The 16,281-nt window shown below is 45.9% G+C and overlaps 1 protein-coding gene across 2 annotated transcripts in view; it reads left to right on the forward strand.

The window, feature by feature from the left end:
- The window catches only part of LOC112238411 (slit homolog 3 protein), a 442,088-nt gene that overhangs the window by 271,711 nt on the left and 154,096 nt on the right, over positions 1 to 16,281 (forward strand). For both annotated transcript variants that reach the window (XM_042325880.1, XM_042325879.1), the window contains 2 exons: positions 7,840 to 7,911; positions 13,901 to 14,064. In XM_042325880.1, the coding sequence (XP_042181814.1) occupies positions 7,840 to 7,911; positions 13,901 to 14,064 (236 nt within the window). The remainder of the gene's footprint in view (positions 1 to 7,839; positions 7,912 to 13,900; positions 14,065 to 16,281) is intronic.

A 16,281-nucleotide genomic window follows, 5' to 3' on the forward strand; every position in this document is an offset into this window, starting at 1 on the left:
GACCCTCCTCTCTCTCCTCTAGCCCTGTCTTATCCACCAGTCTGACCCTCCCCTCTCTCCTCTAGCCCTGTCTTATCCACCAGCCTGACCCTCCTCTCTCTTCTCTAGCCCTGTCTTATCCACCAGCCTGACCCTCCTCTCTCTCCTCTAGCCCTGTCTTACCCACCAGCCTGACCCTCCTCTCTCTTCTCTAGCCCTGTCTTATCCACCAGCCTGACCCTCCTCTCTCTTCTCTAGCCCTGTCTTATCCACCAGCCTGACCCTCCTCTCTCTTCTCTAGCCCTGTCTTATCCACCAGCCTGACCCTCCCCTCTCTCCTCTAGCCCTGTCTTACCCACCAGCCTGACCCTCCCCTCTCGCCTCCAGCCCCAGCCCTGTCTTACCCACCAGCCCAACCCTCCCCTTTCTCCTCCAGCCCCAGGCCTGTCTTACCCTCCAGCCCAGCCCAACCCTCCCCTCTCTCCACCAGCCCCAGCCCCCTCTCTGGTTTCAGCTCATACCTGGCTCCAAGCAGTCTTCCCTCTTTTAAAAATTGAAGTATCCAGGGGCCCTCTCCAAAAAGCCTTAATGAGGGTCTGGAGAGAGGCAGAGAGCACTAAATACCTCAAAGTAGGTCTTTTTTCAACTGTGGTAAATATGTCTGCATAGCAGAGAGCAAATAAATAACTTGTACAGAAATGAAAATCTCTGAGCCCGTACACCTTGGACGGAGTCTGTCACAGGTTTAAAGGAAAATTGGTGGGGTGGTTATTAGCAGAGGACATGGACCAGGACATGGATAGAACTGAAATCATAGAAATCATAAAGTAACTGTTTTGCTACACAGGGAGTTATAATTGTGGATAAACTATTGCTTGTAAGTAAGCATTTCACCTGTTGTATTCGGCGCATGTGACAAATACAATTAGATTTGATTTGATCCCGTTCCATTAAAGCATCATAATGGACATAGATGCCATTGTCTTCCTGCAGTATTGTACTATGTCAGGGAGATTCCCTGCTTTCATTAACAAGCAGTGGTTCAGTAGTGTTTCATTCAGCAAACACATACATGTTGCTCACGCTAATTCATGTTGTGCAGATTCAAGGCAGGGAAAGAAAAAAACTAACATAAAAAGCTGAATAAAAGAGATTGGTACAAACAGATTGACTGCCTCTGAATGAGGAGCTTGAGAGATGGAGAGAGACAGAAAGAGAGAGAGGGAGAGAGAGAGGGTGCGAGAGAAAGAAAGAGAGAGAGCGGGGAAGATGGAGAGAGAGTGTGAGAGAGAAAGAGAGAGAGAGTGTGAGAGAGAAAAGAGAGAGAGAGACAGAAATAGAAAGAGAGAGAGAGAGAGAGATGGGGTGGAGAGAGAGCGTGAGAGAGAAAGAGAGGGAGGGAGAGAGAGAGGGGGAGAGAGAGAGAGGTAGAGGGAGAGAGAGAGGGGGAGAGAGAGAGAGGTAGAGGGAGAGAGAGGGTGAGAGAGAGAGAGCGTGAGAGAGAGAGAGAGAGAGAGAGAGCGATAGAGAGAGGGTGAGAGAGACAGAGAGAGACAGAGAGAGAGAGAGAGAGAGAGGGTGAGAGAGAGAGACAGAGAGAGAGAGAGACAAATAGAGACAGATAGAGAGAGGGAGAGAGAGAGACAGACAGACAGAAAGAGACACAGAGAGAGAGAGAGAAAGAGACAGCGAGAGAGAGAGACAGAGAGGGAGAGAGAGAGGGTGAGAGAGACAGACAGAAAGAGACACAGAGAGAGAGACACAGAGAGAGAGAGAGAGAGACAGAGAGGGAGAGAGAGAGAGAGAGAGAGAGGGTGAGAGAGAGAGACAGAGAGAGAGAGAGACAAATAGAGACAGATAGAGAGAGGGAGAGAGAGAGACAGACAGAAAGAGACACAGAGAGAGAGAGAGAAAGAGACAGCGAGAGAGAGAGACAGAGAGGGAGAGAGAGAGGGTGAGAGAGACAGACAGAAAGAGACACAGAGAGAGAGAGAGACAGAGAGAGAGAGAGAGACAGAGAGGGAGAGAGAGAGACAGAAAGAGACAGAGAGAGAGAGAGAGAGTGCTACACGCTAGGTGTTTCAGTAGAGCATGAATGTTAGTGGAGAGGTGAGTGATAGAGAGTTAACAGGGAGAGCGGTGGTCCCCAACAGTGCAGCCAGAGAGACAGGGATGAGAGAGAAAAAACATTGAAAGAGAGAGAGAGAGAGATTGACGGCAGAGGCAGTGACCTAACTCTGCAAGCCCTCTGCAACAGACAACAGGCGATAGCATCTCCCTCATGGGCTGCTCTTTTAAAGACTCAACTCCATCACTGCCTGCTGCCTGGCTGACTGGGGTCGGAGAGAAAGAGGTCCCATACAGCACTGCAGCACTGTAAACACTATAAAACACAAAACATGCCCCCCTGTGACAGACAGACATGTAATTACTCAGCCTGAGAGGCTAATAACAGCTGTAACAGAGCAGCCCTTGGAATTGATCATATTTAGCCATAAAGCTGTTTTTTAACGTTCTCCTGTGAGATGTGCAGGTTAGTGGGGTTTAACTAGACAACGCCCTTGAAACACTATCACACTATTTGTGATTGACAAACATGCTGGAGAAGTTATGTCATGTCTGTGTGATTACTGAAATCAGGACAAATTATATTGGGACCCAGCAAATCCAATCTAATGTGAATCGTTTTGCAAAATGGCCTCTATAACCAGACCGTTTAAAAAAACGACCATGTTGAAATATGGACGTAGCTAAGCACCGCTAACTCCTTAGTGGTTTCTGTTTCTTCTTTATCACGACAGCTGTGTGTGTGTGTGTGTGTGTGTGTGTGTGTGTGTGTGTGTGTGTGTGTGTGTGCATCCATCCCACACTATCTTCTGTTCTTTAACAGCCGGGGTAAAATCACCGGGGAAGACAAGCCAGGAAAATAAAGCCATACAGTATTACAACCTATGTGTTGTGATAATTGCGTTGTTTGCTCTATAACCTGTTAGTTCATATGTCTTGACACCGTGATATATAGGCCTAATGCCGAGACAATAAGAAGACACAGTGGCAGAATAAACACCTTTGTTTCATCACAAAACCGGAGAGCAACATCTGTCTGGTAAAGTCCACGACACATATTGCATGAAACAAGCAGTTACATGAGCTACAGCATCATCAAGCAAGGTAATGTTTCTGATGGTACTGATTTGTGTGTGTGTGTGTGTGTGCGTGCGTGCGTGCGCGTTCTTGCAAGTTTACTCACCGTACGCCAATGCCACCTTCCTCTTTCATGTAGCCTAAACCGTCTATGACTCAGTCATACAGTTGTCACGACTTCCACTAAAGTCGGCCCCTCTCCTTGTTCGGGCGGTGTTCGGTGGTCGACGTCACCGATCTTCGAGCCATCACAGATCCATTTTTCATTTTCCATTGGTTTTGTCTTGTCTCCCTTCACACCTGGTTCCAATCCCTTCAATGACATGTTGTGTATTTTACCCTCTGTTTCCCCTCATGTCCTTGTCGGAGATTGTTTTATTGTATGTGATTGTGCTAGTATGTGTTGGTGTGCGACGGGTTTTATACCCACTTTGTTATTTTTATATATTTTGGTTTTTGGAGTTTGGTCAGCACTTATTAAATGACTTCGTTTATACCAAGTTTGTTCTCCTGCCCATGACTTCCCTGCCACCAACACACACCCATTACAACAGTACACGCTTTTAGTTTTTGTTTGTCCTAGGCTACCTGGCTAAAACGCTTGCTCGCTAGCCTAACTTCCATTCATGGACAACGTTAGCTAGTTAACATTAGCCTTCTAAATTTAGCTACATATTGAACTTCCATACTCTTAAGCCAGAATTTATGGTTGGATCAGAATCGGTGATATAATCTTTGGCCTGTACTAAGAATTAAGTGAAACCACAAGTCCAAATCCCTCTCCATCCATGGCTAATTTAGAAAAGGGCTAATTTTCGCTAGCTACCTAGCCACCGGAGGACAACACAACAAGATACAACAATTCAAGTTGTTTCTGTCAGTGTTGCATTGCTCTCGATGTGATGTGACTGGAGTTAAGCCAAGTCCAACCTGTCTTGGTGCACCAGGACCATTCACAGTTGAGCTCACTCAGTTTAGCTCAATGCTGATTGGCTATTATTTTATACTTTTTTTTATCAAGGGAGGCCAAACGCCTGCTGACTTCTCTTGCATTCATTGCTATGGGCGGCAACAATGTCATACTCTTTTTGACCAGACAGAGTCAGGTAGATATCCTACACATAAAGAGACAGAGGGGCGCTGTTTCGCTCACACGGATGCTTATTCCGGTGTGATACATTCAGCCTCTGGTGAATTGAAGGAAAATGTAGATTTTTTTTTTCTTCTTTTTTTCTAGGTCAATTTATTGGGTAAGCCTGGCCTTGACATACATGAATACAGTCCACTGCCTGTTAATAACTTCATGTTCCCCCCAGCTCCCTAGCACTCCTTGGAAAATCTCTTTCTTCCCAGTGGGAGAAGGAGGAAAGAGTGAGAGATATGTGAGTGGCCTTCCTGTGCAGGGGACATTTTCCCCTGCATATGGTTCAGTATTAAAGGGTGGGACCAGGACATTGTCCCCTTAGTCCCAATATTACAGGGATTTACCAGGGTGTTGCCCCCTTTGTCCCAGTATTACAGGGTTTTACCAGGTCGTTGCCCCCTTAGTCCCAATATTACAGGGTTTTACCAGGTCGTTGCCCCCTTAGTCCCAGTGTTACAGGGTTTTACCAGGGCGTTGCCCCCTTAGTCCCAGTATTGCAGGGTTTTACCAGGGCATTGCCCCCTTAGTCCCAGTATTACAGTGTTTTACCAGGGTGTTGCCCCCTTAGTCCCAGTAATGCAGGGTTTTATCAGGGAGTTGAACCCCCAATCCCAGTAATACCGGGTTTTACCAGGGCGTTGCCCCCTTAGTCCCAGTATTACAGGGTTTTACCAGGTCATTACACCCTTAGTCCCAGTGTTACAGGGTTTTACCAGGTCGTTGCCCCCTTAGTCCCAGTAATGCAGGGTTTTATCAGGGAGTTGAACCCCCAATCCCAGTAATACCGGGTTTTACCAGGTCGTTGCCCCCTTAGTCCCAGTGTTACAGGGTTTTACCAGGTCGTTGCCCCCTTAGTCCCAGTGTTACAGGGTTTTACCAGGGCGTTGCCCCCTTAGTCCCAGTATTACAGTGTTTTACCAGGGCGTTGCCCCCTTAGTCCCAGTATTACAGTGTTTTACCAGGGCGTTGCCCCCTTAGTCCCAGTAATGCAGGGTTTTATCAGGGAGTTGAACCCCCAATCCCAGTAATACCGGGTTTTACCAGGGCGTTGCCCCCTTAGTCCCAGTGTTACAGGGTTTTACCAGGGCGTTGCCCCCTTAGTCCCAGTATTACAGGGTTTTACCAGGGCGTTGCCCCCTTAGTCCCAGTATTACAGGGTTTTACCAGGTCGTTGCCCCCTTAGTCCCAGTGTTACAGGGTTTTACCAGGTCATTACACCCTTAGTCCCAGTGTTACAGGGTTTTACCAGGTCGTTGCCCCCTTAGTCCCAGTAATGCAGGGTTTTATCAGGGAGTTGAACCCCCAATCCCAGTAATACCGGGTTTTACCAGGTCGTTGCCCCCTTAGTCCCAGTGTTACAGGGTTTTACCAGGTCGTTGCCCCCTTAGTCCCAGTGTTACAGGGTTTTACCAGGGCGTTTTAGTCCCAGTATTACAGTGTTTTACCAGGGCGTTGCCCCTTAGTCCCAGTATTACAGTGTTTTACCAGGGCGTTGCCCCCTTAGTCCCAGTAATGCAGGGTTTTATCAGGGAGTTGAACCCCCAATCCCAGTAATACCGGGTTTTACCAGGGCGTTTTAGTCCCAGTGTTACAGGGTTTTACCAGGGCGTTGCCCCCCAGTATTACAGTTTTACCCAGTCCCAGTATTACAGGGTTTTACCAGGTCGTTGCCCCCTTAGTCCCAGTGTTACAGGGTTTTACCAGGTCGTTGCCCCCTTAGTCCCAGTAATGCAGGGTTTTATCAGGGAGTTGAACCCCCAATCCCAGTAATACCGGGTTTTACCAGGTCGTTGCCCCCTTAGTCCCAGTATTACAGGGTTTTACCAGGGCGTTGCCCCCTTAGTCCCAGTATTACAGTGTTTTACCAGGGTGTTGCCCCCTTAGTCCCAGTGTTACAGGGTTTTACCAGGGCATTGCCCCCTTAGTCCCAGTATTACAGTGTTTTACTAGAATTCCACAAATATGTTTTATTTTATGGGATTTTTCCTTTTTTTTCCATGCAGTCCTAGTTATTTAGCGAGGCATTGCTGTTGCCTAGATGGGGATTTTCCACTGTTTGAATTAAGTCCAATCACAGATATATTAAACCACGCTGCGTTGTGGTCATGTCCATCTTCCTCCTCTCTCCTTTATGGGGCTATTCAGTTTGAATTAGCCTGTTACAGGGAGAGTTCATACATGGCGTCACACCAGTGGCCCCTGTCTGGCGCTCCCATCACTTTCCTAAACATGCATGAACTGTAAAACCAGCGGGTCAGTCCGTAAATTCCATATTGAGGATCTGCTGCGATCAGCACCATCTCTAGTCTCCCCTAAACCACTCATTATCCATAATAGTACAGTAGGACCCCTGAACACAGTAAAACTCTGGAAAACGACCCTCTGCTCCACTCCACTTTCTCCGTCGTCTTGCCGACAGCATTCATCACTTTATGTTTCTAGCTACCGAACAGAGTTGGAACCATTAAAGTCCCAAATTGAGAAATAACAGGCACACATTTGGCCTTCCCGGAGAAGATGGTGCAGAGGGGATGGGGGAGGTGGAAGGAGGTGGAGGGGGTGAGGTAGTGACGGAGGGGTGGGATGGCTATATTACAAGATTAAGTCAGCTAAGTATGCACTAATCACAGTTACTGTTGCTGGACAGAGAGGAGGGGAAGATGACTGCCGTCTACAATTACTGCTCTCTCTCTCTCTCTCTCTCTCTCTCTCTCTCTCTCTCTCGCTCTCTCGCTCTCTCTCTCTATACTGCTGTTGATAATATTATTGATTTACTAAAGCTTATTACACACTGTTATGGACACACACCAGCACCTGAAGCATCATATGACCCACTACTCACTGCAGAGCAGGGGATATGGTATGGCATTTGTGTGAGTGTGAAGGACACTACTGCTATTGTACTGCTACATACACTGACATACACAGACAGACATACACAGACAGACAGACAGACAGACAGACAGACAGACAGACAGACAGACAGACAGACAGACAGACAGACAGACAGACAGACAGACAGACAGACAGACAGACAGACAGACAGACAGACAGACAGACAGACAGACAGACAGACAGACAGACAGATAGATAGATAGATAGATAGATAGATAGATAGATAGATAGATAGATAGATAGATAGATAGATAGATAGATAGATAGATAGATAGATAGATAGATAGATAGATAGATAGATAGATAGATAGATAGATAGATAGATAGATAGATAGATAGATAGATAGATAGATAGATAGATAGATAGATAGATAGATAGATAGATAGATAGATAGATAGATAGATAGATAGATAGATAGATAGATAGATAGATAGATAGATAGATAGATAGATAGATAGATAGATAGATAGATAGATAGATAGATAGATAGACAGACTGAAGATAGGCTCATTGTCCATTACTTGTGTTTTTTTGTCTTTCAATCATTGTGTTTCTTTCTTAGTCCTCTGCTTTATCTCAAGGTTCTTTTTCTATTTTTCTACATGAGAAACATATTTGTTCTACTTGTGAAATTAGGGTATTTGTGTATTGTGGCAATTGTTCTTTTCTTTTGCAGCACCCTCAACAACAACAACATCACCCTCATCCCTCTGTCTAGCTTCAACCACATGCCCAAGCTGCGGACTCTGTGAGTATATGAGGATTATATGAGTCAACCATTGTGAAATGCCACCAAGGAGCTGAGTAGAAACAGGATCCATCTCCTTAATGAATGGTTACCTCTCCTTTGTTTCATGCTTATAATCATTACGGCCCAATTACCGCCACAAGTTACAAATTCAAGAGCTCTGACTTCCTCCAAAAACAACATGATGGTCCTTCTTACACCATGTACACACACACACACACACACACACACACACACACACACACACACACACACACACACACACACACACAGTTGTCGTTGTTGTCAACAACCCCTGGCAACCCTTGTTCTCTGATGATTGATTGGGTGGGCCTTTCTGGTCGCCAGGGCGATGGAATGCCAGCTCACTGGAGTTCCAGTCTGAAGCCCCTGCTGAAAAAAACAGCGAAGACCAGCACTGGCTGGGGACCAACCTTCATTGGGTTTTTGCTGGTGACCAGCCTTCATAGTTGTTTTTTGCTGGTGACCAGCCTTCGTTGTGTTTTCCCTGGTGACCAGCCTTCGCTGTGTTTTCACTGGTGACCAGCCTTCGCTGTGTTTTCCCTGGTGACCAGCCTTCGTTGTGTTTTCCCTGGTGACCTGCCTTCGCTGTGTTTTCCCTGGTGACCAGCCTTCGCTGGGTTTTCCCTGGTGACCAGCCTTCGCTGGGTTTTCCCTGGTGACCATCCATCGCTGTATTTTTGCTGGTGACCAGCCTTCGTTGTGTTTTCCCTGGTGACCAGCCTTCGCTGTGTTTTCACTGGTGACCAGCCTTCGCTGTGTTTTCCCTGGTGACCAGCCTTCGTTGTGTTTTCCCTGGTGACCAGCCTTCGCTGTGTTTTCCCTGGTGACCATCCATCGCTGTGTTTTCCCCAGCCTGGTGACCAGCCATCCATCGCTGTGTTTTCCCTGGTGACCAGCCTTCGCTGTGTTTTCACCAGCCTGGTGACCAGCCAGCCTTCGCTGTGTTTTCCCTGGTGACCATCCATCGCTGTGTTTTCCCTGGTGACCAGCCTTCGCTGTGTTTTCACTGGTGACCAGCCTTCGCTGTGTTTTCCCTGGTGACCATCCATCGCTGTATTTTTGCTGGTGACCAGCCTTCGTTGTGTTTTCCCTGGTGACCAGCCTTCGTTGTGTTTTCCCTGGTGACCATCCATCGCTGTGTTTTCCCTGGTGACCAGCCTTCGCTGTGTTTTCACTGGTGACCAGCCTTCGCTGTGTTTTCCCTGGTGACCATCCATCGCTGTATTTTTGCTGGTGACCAGCCTTCGTTGTGTTTTCCCTGGTGACCATCCATCGCTGTGTTTTCCCTGGTGACCAGCCTTCGCTGTGTTTTCCCTGGTGACCAGCCTTCGTTGTGTTTTCCCTGGTGACCAGCCTTCGCTGTGTTTTCCCTGGTGACCATCCATCGCTGTGTTTTCCCTGGTGACCGGCCTTCGTTGTGTTTTCCCTGGTGACCAGCCTTCGCTGTGTTTTCACTGGTGACCAGCCTTCGCTGTGTTTTCCCTGGTGACCATCCATCGCTGTGTTTTCCCTGGTGACCAGCCTTCGCTGTGTTTTCCCTGGTGACCATCCATCGCTGTATTTTTGCTGGTGACCAGCCTTCGTTGTGTTTTCCCTGGTGACCAGCCTTCGCTGTGTTTTCACTGGTGACCAGCCTTCGCTGTGTTTTCCCTGGTGACCATCCATCGCTGTATTTTTGCTGGTGACCATCCTTCGTTGTGTTTTCGCTGGTGACCAGCCTTGGCTGTGTTTTCGCTGGTGACCAGCCTTCATTTATTTATTTGCTGGTGACCAGCCTTGTTTTTGCTGTTGACCAACCTTCACTGTGATTTTGCTGGTGACCATCCTTCGCTGTGTTTTGGACACATAAGCTGGTCACCAGAATATCCTGGCCACCTGCAAAACAAGCAGCAAGTCATTTTATGCTGGCTTGCAAAGCTAATACTTCCTCTTTTTACAATCATTTTCTTCATTCAATTTTGACAGCCAAAAAACATTGACATTTTCACACGTGGCAGATATGTTTTAGCAGTACATTTCAATGATGTTTAAAATGTGAAAGAATCTGATCTACAATGCACACACAATCTGCATTCAGAATGACTATAAGGGTTAGAACGAGTGTCACCAGTGTCCAAAAGCACAGCGAAGGCTGGTCACCAACAAAAACACAGCATAGGCTGATCACATCTTGACCAGCATCCGACTAGCACTAACCAGCTTGACCAGCACTGACCAGCATATACCAGCTGTTTTGTTTTAAGCAGGTATTGTCTTTGTCTCTGTCCCCTGTGACCGGTGCATTACTGTTTTACTGTACCCACTCCACTTCCACTGTCTCCCCGACCACAATCAATTCAAATCATTCCACAGTGTTCAACCTCACAGGATGTTTCCATTCTGTGGCTGACCTTGTGTATTAGCAGTGGGCTCTGGGGTTCTTATGACCATGTGATCTGAGTGTTTCACTGCTCAACGATCCAGTGACAACAGTAGACACAGGTCTGATCTGGTTGGGCCTGGGTCTGGGGATGCATACATACAGACAGATAGACAGACTGACCTTGACACCCGGGGCTCATCTCAGAACCACAGTGTTTCAGGGGTCACAGTGACCCTGCAGTGTCCTCGCCCCCAGAACCCCAGTCATCAGCTCTTTTCCTGCCTGCTGCCGGTACTCCTCTGGGGCCTGAGGTCTGGAGGCCAGGAGCTGTCCACTCCCCCTGCATTAGGACTACGCTATATGCTCCCGGCTCGGCAGTCTGCTCTGGAAAGCCTTCCATCCATCAGTCCCCTCAGACAGGCTTAGCCCCAGCCCCCTCACCTCCTCCTCCCCATCTCCTCTCCGCCTCCTCGCCTCCCCAGGATTGAATTTGCTGATGCTGTGATGGCCAGCCTGCTGCTCCCTAGCCAGTATTGAATTATCGGAGGCTCCCTCTGCTCCCCCCTACTCCTCTTGCTCCCAGTTCCTTTGTATTGAATTTTCTGGCTCTAATATCCCTGAGATCTCTGTATTGAATTTGCTGCTCGTAAAAACAACTTATTAAATCAAATGTTTAGAAATGTCTGTAATCCATTTAGCAGGGATGGGGCGATGTAGTGATGGGATGGAAGGTGGATGACTCCAGGTTTCTAATGAAATAGCTTGGATTACCTAGCTCTGCACCCTCTCTCTATCTCTCTCCCTCTCTCTCTCTCTGCACCCTCTCTCTATCTCTCTCCCTCTCTCTATTTCTCTCTCTCTCTCTCTGCAACCTCTCTCTATCTCTCTCCCTCTCTCTCTATTTCTCTCTCTCTCTCTCTGCACCCTCTCTCTATCTCTCTCCCTCTCTCTCTATTTCTCTCTCTCTCTCTCTCTCTCTGCACCCTCTCTCTATCTCTCTCCCTCTCTCTCTCTCTGCACCCTCTCTCTATCTCTCTCCCTCTCTCTATTTCTCTCTCTCTCTCTCTCTCTCTGCACCCTCTCTCTATCTCTCTCCCTCTCTCTATTTCTCTCTCTCTCTCTCTCTCTCTGCAACCTCTCTCTATCTCTCTCCCTCTCTCTCTATTTCTCTCTCTCTCTCTCTCTGCACCCTCTCTCTATCTCTCTCCCTCTCTCTCTATTTCTCTCTCTCTCTCTCTCTCTCTCTCTCTGCACCCTCTCTCTATCTCTCTCCCTCTCTCTCTCTGCTCCCTCTCTCTCCCTCTCTCTCTCTCTGCACCCTCTCTCTATCTCTCTCCCTCTCTCTCTATTTCTCTCTCTCTCTCTCTCTCTCTCTCTCTCTCTATTTCTCTCTCTCTCTCTCTCTGCACCCTCTCTCTATCTCTCTCCCTCTCTCTCTCTCTGCACCCTCTCTCTATCTCTCTCCCTCTCTCTATTTCTCTCTCTCTCTCTCTCTCTCTGCACCCTCTCTCTATCTCTCTCCCTCTCTCTATTTCTCTCTCTCTCTCTCTCTCTGCAACCTCTCTCTATCTCTCTCCCTCTCTCTCTATTTCTCTCTCTCTCTCTCTCTGCACCCTCTCTCTATCTCTCTCCCTCTCTCTCTCTGCTCCCTCTCTCTCCCTCTCTCTCTCTCTGCACCCTCTCTCTATCTCTCTCTATCTCTCTCCCTCTCTCTCTATTTCTCTCTCTGTTTCTCTCCCCAATGCTCTCTTTACGAGCTTTGTCCAGCAGCCATTCAATTAGATCAAATGATATCACCCCATGGTGCTTTGCCATTCAATCACTCCAGACAAATAGAGTGTGAGGCCTCCTACTGCTAAAGGGGTAGCCAGTCGTTTTCACAGTGTGTGTGGATCACTGGATGAGATGAGTTGCCTTTTTGTGCAGGCTCTGAGGATGAACATGTGCACCTAGCTCACCTCACACACACACACACACACATGTACACACACACATAAGCATGCACACACATCTGACCACAGAGTGGTGGTGTATGAGCCCTCTGCTCCGTCTCAGTGTGGAGCTCATCCCCTCCATCCGTCCATCTCTCTGATCCCACTGGTGTGTAATTCATCCGGAACAAATGGAGGCTATAAACTGGATTTATAATGGGAAGAGCTCCATTAAAACTACAGCCCACGCTGCTATCCTCAATGAGCAATTCCTGTCCCCTAACCGGATCACACCCCTATTTCATTTGCAGACTTTTTGTAAAGGGTATAGAGCCTGTTTTATTTGCTGACATTACTTTTTCTCCCTCCCTCCCTCCCTCCCTCTGTTTCCTCTCCTCTCCTCTCAGCTCCTCTCCTCTCGCCCCGTCGGTCCCGTAATGGCTGTTGTGAGATAGGGATTTAGCCCCAGTGTATCGTGTCCTGTCCTCTTCTTTGAGGGAGGGAGAACTTGAGGAAAAGAAGGTGTTGGCCAAGAGAGAGAGACCATTCTTGCATCTGCAGAAGGATACATATTAGATACAGATACATATTAGATACAGATACATATTAGATACAGATACATATTAGATACAGATTCATATTAGATACAGATATATATTAGATACAGACACATATTAGATACAGAAACATATTAGATACAGATACATATTAGATACAGATACATATTAGATACAGATACATATTAGATACAGACACATATTAGATACAGATACATATTAGATACAGATACATATTAGATACAGACACATGTTAGATACAGATACATATTAGATACAGACACATATTAGATACAGATACATATTAGATACAGACACATGTTAGATACAGATACATATTAGATACAGACACATATTAGATACAGATACATATTAGATACAGACACATATTAGATACAGATACATATTAGATACAGATACATATTAGATACAGATACATATTAGATACAGACACATATTAGATACAGATACATATTAGATACAGACACATGTTAGATACAGACACATGTTAGATACAGAGACATATTAGATACAGACACATGTTAGATACAGATACATATTAGATACAGACAGGGGCGGCAGGGTAGCCTAGTGGTTAGAGCGTTGGACTAGTAACCGGAAGGTTGCAAGTTCAAATCCCCGAGCTGACAAGGTACAAATCTGTCGTTCTGCCCCTGAACAGGCAGTTAACCCACTGTTCCTAGGCCGTCATTGCAAATAAGAATTTGTTCTTAACTGACTTGCCTAGTAAAATAAAAGATACATATTAGTAGAGTTTATTTGGTCTTGGTTATGACAACCAAGGACAGAGGAGTCACAGAGTCATAAACACAGCTCTGCTGCCATGAGTGAACGAGGACTCCTAACACTGTTCCATCTGCTAGGTAGCCTTAGACATGAGGAACCATAGAAGGTCTTTACAATTTGTGGACATATATTTCAGTGAGTGGATTATTCTTCTCAGCCTTGGATTTGGTCATTTTTCTCATACATGGTATGCCACTGGCCATCTACTGTGGCACTGAACACTGTGGCTGTTCTATTTCTCTCCTCCCTCTGCAGCCAACAACACGCACTGACTGCTGTTCTCTCACTCTCCCCTCCTCCCTCTGCAGACGTCTACATTCTAACAATCTGCACTGCGACTGCCACCTGTCCTGGCTGTCTGACTGGCTGCGGCAGAGGCGGGGCCTGGCCCCCTTCACCCAGTGCATGGCCCCTGCCAACATGAGGGGCCTCAACATCCCTGACGTCCAGAAGAAAGACTTCACATGTACAGGTACACTAAATCCCAATGACAACACGCTGTACTACAAACACTAACAATGTACCTACCCATGTTAACACATTCTTTCATGGCTCAGATTGAAAAGCCACTGAATCAGTAGAATAGGTTGGTGTTCTTGTTTAATTTACTCCAGGATATAATTGGTAAAAGTTTTCACTTTTGGGCTTAATGAACACCTCCCACCCCCACCCTGCAGCCATAAATCAGCCGAGGAATCTCCAGCAGGCAGACGCAGCAGAAATACAGTTGTCCGCCTTAGAGTCAGCCCCTTAATTAACCTGCAAATAAAGACAATAACACAGGAGAGGGAGAGAGAGGAGAGAGAGATTTTCCCTTTTGTACTTTAAATATTTGCACATTGTTACAATGCTGTATATAGCCATAACATGACATTTAAAAGGTCTCTATTCTTGTGGAACTTTTGTGAGTGTACAACATAAAACACCAAATAATGCATGCAGAGCAGAATTATTGGGTATACGCACTAATTATCAACATCCAGAAAAGAGACGTTAAATTCTTCAACCACCTAAAATGAAGCAATTCCCAAACCTTCCATAACAAAGCCATCACCTACAGAGAGATGAACCTGGAGAAGAGTCCCCTAAGCAAGCTGGTCCTGGGGCTCTGTTCACAAACACAAACAGACCCCACAGAGCCCCAGGACGGCAACACAATTAGACCCAACCAAATCATGAGAAAACAAAAAGATAATTACTTGACACATTACAAATAAAAACAGAGCAAACTAGAATGCTATTTGGCCCCAAAAAGAGAGTACTCTGTGGCAGAATACCTGACCACTGTGACTGACCCAACATTAAGGACATCTTTGAGTGTACAGACTCTTGCTATTGAGAGAGGCTGCCGTAGACAGACCTGGCTCTCAAGAGAAGACTGTCTATGTGCACACTGCCCACAAAACGAGGTGGAAACTGAGCTGCACTTCCAAACCTCCTGCCAAATGTATGACCACATTAGAGACACATATTTCCCACAGATTACACAGACCCACAAAGCATTCAAAAACAAATCCAATTTTGATCAACTCCCATATCTACTGGGTGAAAGTCCACAGTGTGCCATCACAGCAGTAAGATTTGTGACCTGTTGTCACGAGAAAAGGGCAACCAGTGAAGAACAAACAACATTGTCAATACAACCCATATTAATGTTTTAGTTTCCTTTTTGTACTTTAAGTATTTGCACATCATTACAACACTGTATATAGACATAATATGGCATTTGAAATGTCTCTAGTCTTTTGGAACTGTGTGAGTGTCATGTTTACTGTTAATTTTGATTGTTTATTTAACTTTTGTTTATTATCTATTTCGCTTCCTTTGGCAATGTAAACATATGTTTCCCATGACAATAAAGCCCCTTAAATATACATTTGAGAGAGAGTAGAGAGAGCCCATGTGCTGGTAAAAAAAAAGGTATCTCTCTCTCTCTCTCTCTCTCAATTCAATTCAATTCAATTCAAGGGCTCTATTGGCATGGGAAACATGTGTTAACATTGCCAAAGCAAGTGAGGTAGACAACATACAAAGTGAATATATAAAGTGAAAAACAACTAAAATTAACAGTAAACATTACACATACAGAAGTTTCAAAACAGTAAAGACATTACAAATGTCATATTATATATATACAGTGTTTTAGCAATGTACAAATGGTTAAAGGACACAAGATAAAATAAATAAGCATAAATATGGGTTGTATTTACAATGGTGTTTGTTCTTCACTGGTTGCCCTTTTCTCGTGGCAACAGGTCACAAATCTTGCTGCTGTGATGGCACACTGTGGAATTTCACCCAGTAGATATGGGAGTTTTTCAAAATTGGATTTGTTTTCAAATTCTTTGTGGATCTGTGTAATCTGAGGGAAATATGTCTCTCTAATATGGTCATACATTGGGCAGGAGGTTGGGAAGTGCAGCTCAGTTTCCACCTCATTTTGTGGGCAGTGAGCACATAGCCTGTCTTCTCTTGAGAGCCATGTCTGCCTACGGCGGCCTTTCTCAATAGCAAGGCTATGCTCACTGAGTCTGTACATAGTCAAAGCTTTCCTTAATTTTGGGTCAGTCACAGTGGTCAGGTATTCTGCCGCTGTGTACTCTCTGTGTAGGGCCAAATAGCATTCTAGTTTGCTCTGTTTTTTTGTTAATTCTTTCCAATTTGTTAAGTAATTTTCTTTTTGTTTTCT

This window comes from Oncorhynchus tshawytscha, linkage group LG08 (genome assembly GCF_018296145.1).
Source record: "Oncorhynchus tshawytscha isolate Ot180627B linkage group LG08, Otsh_v2.0, whole genome shotgun sequence".
Taxonomy (NCBI): Eukaryota; Metazoa; Chordata; class Actinopteri; order Salmoniformes; family Salmonidae; genus Oncorhynchus; species Oncorhynchus tshawytscha.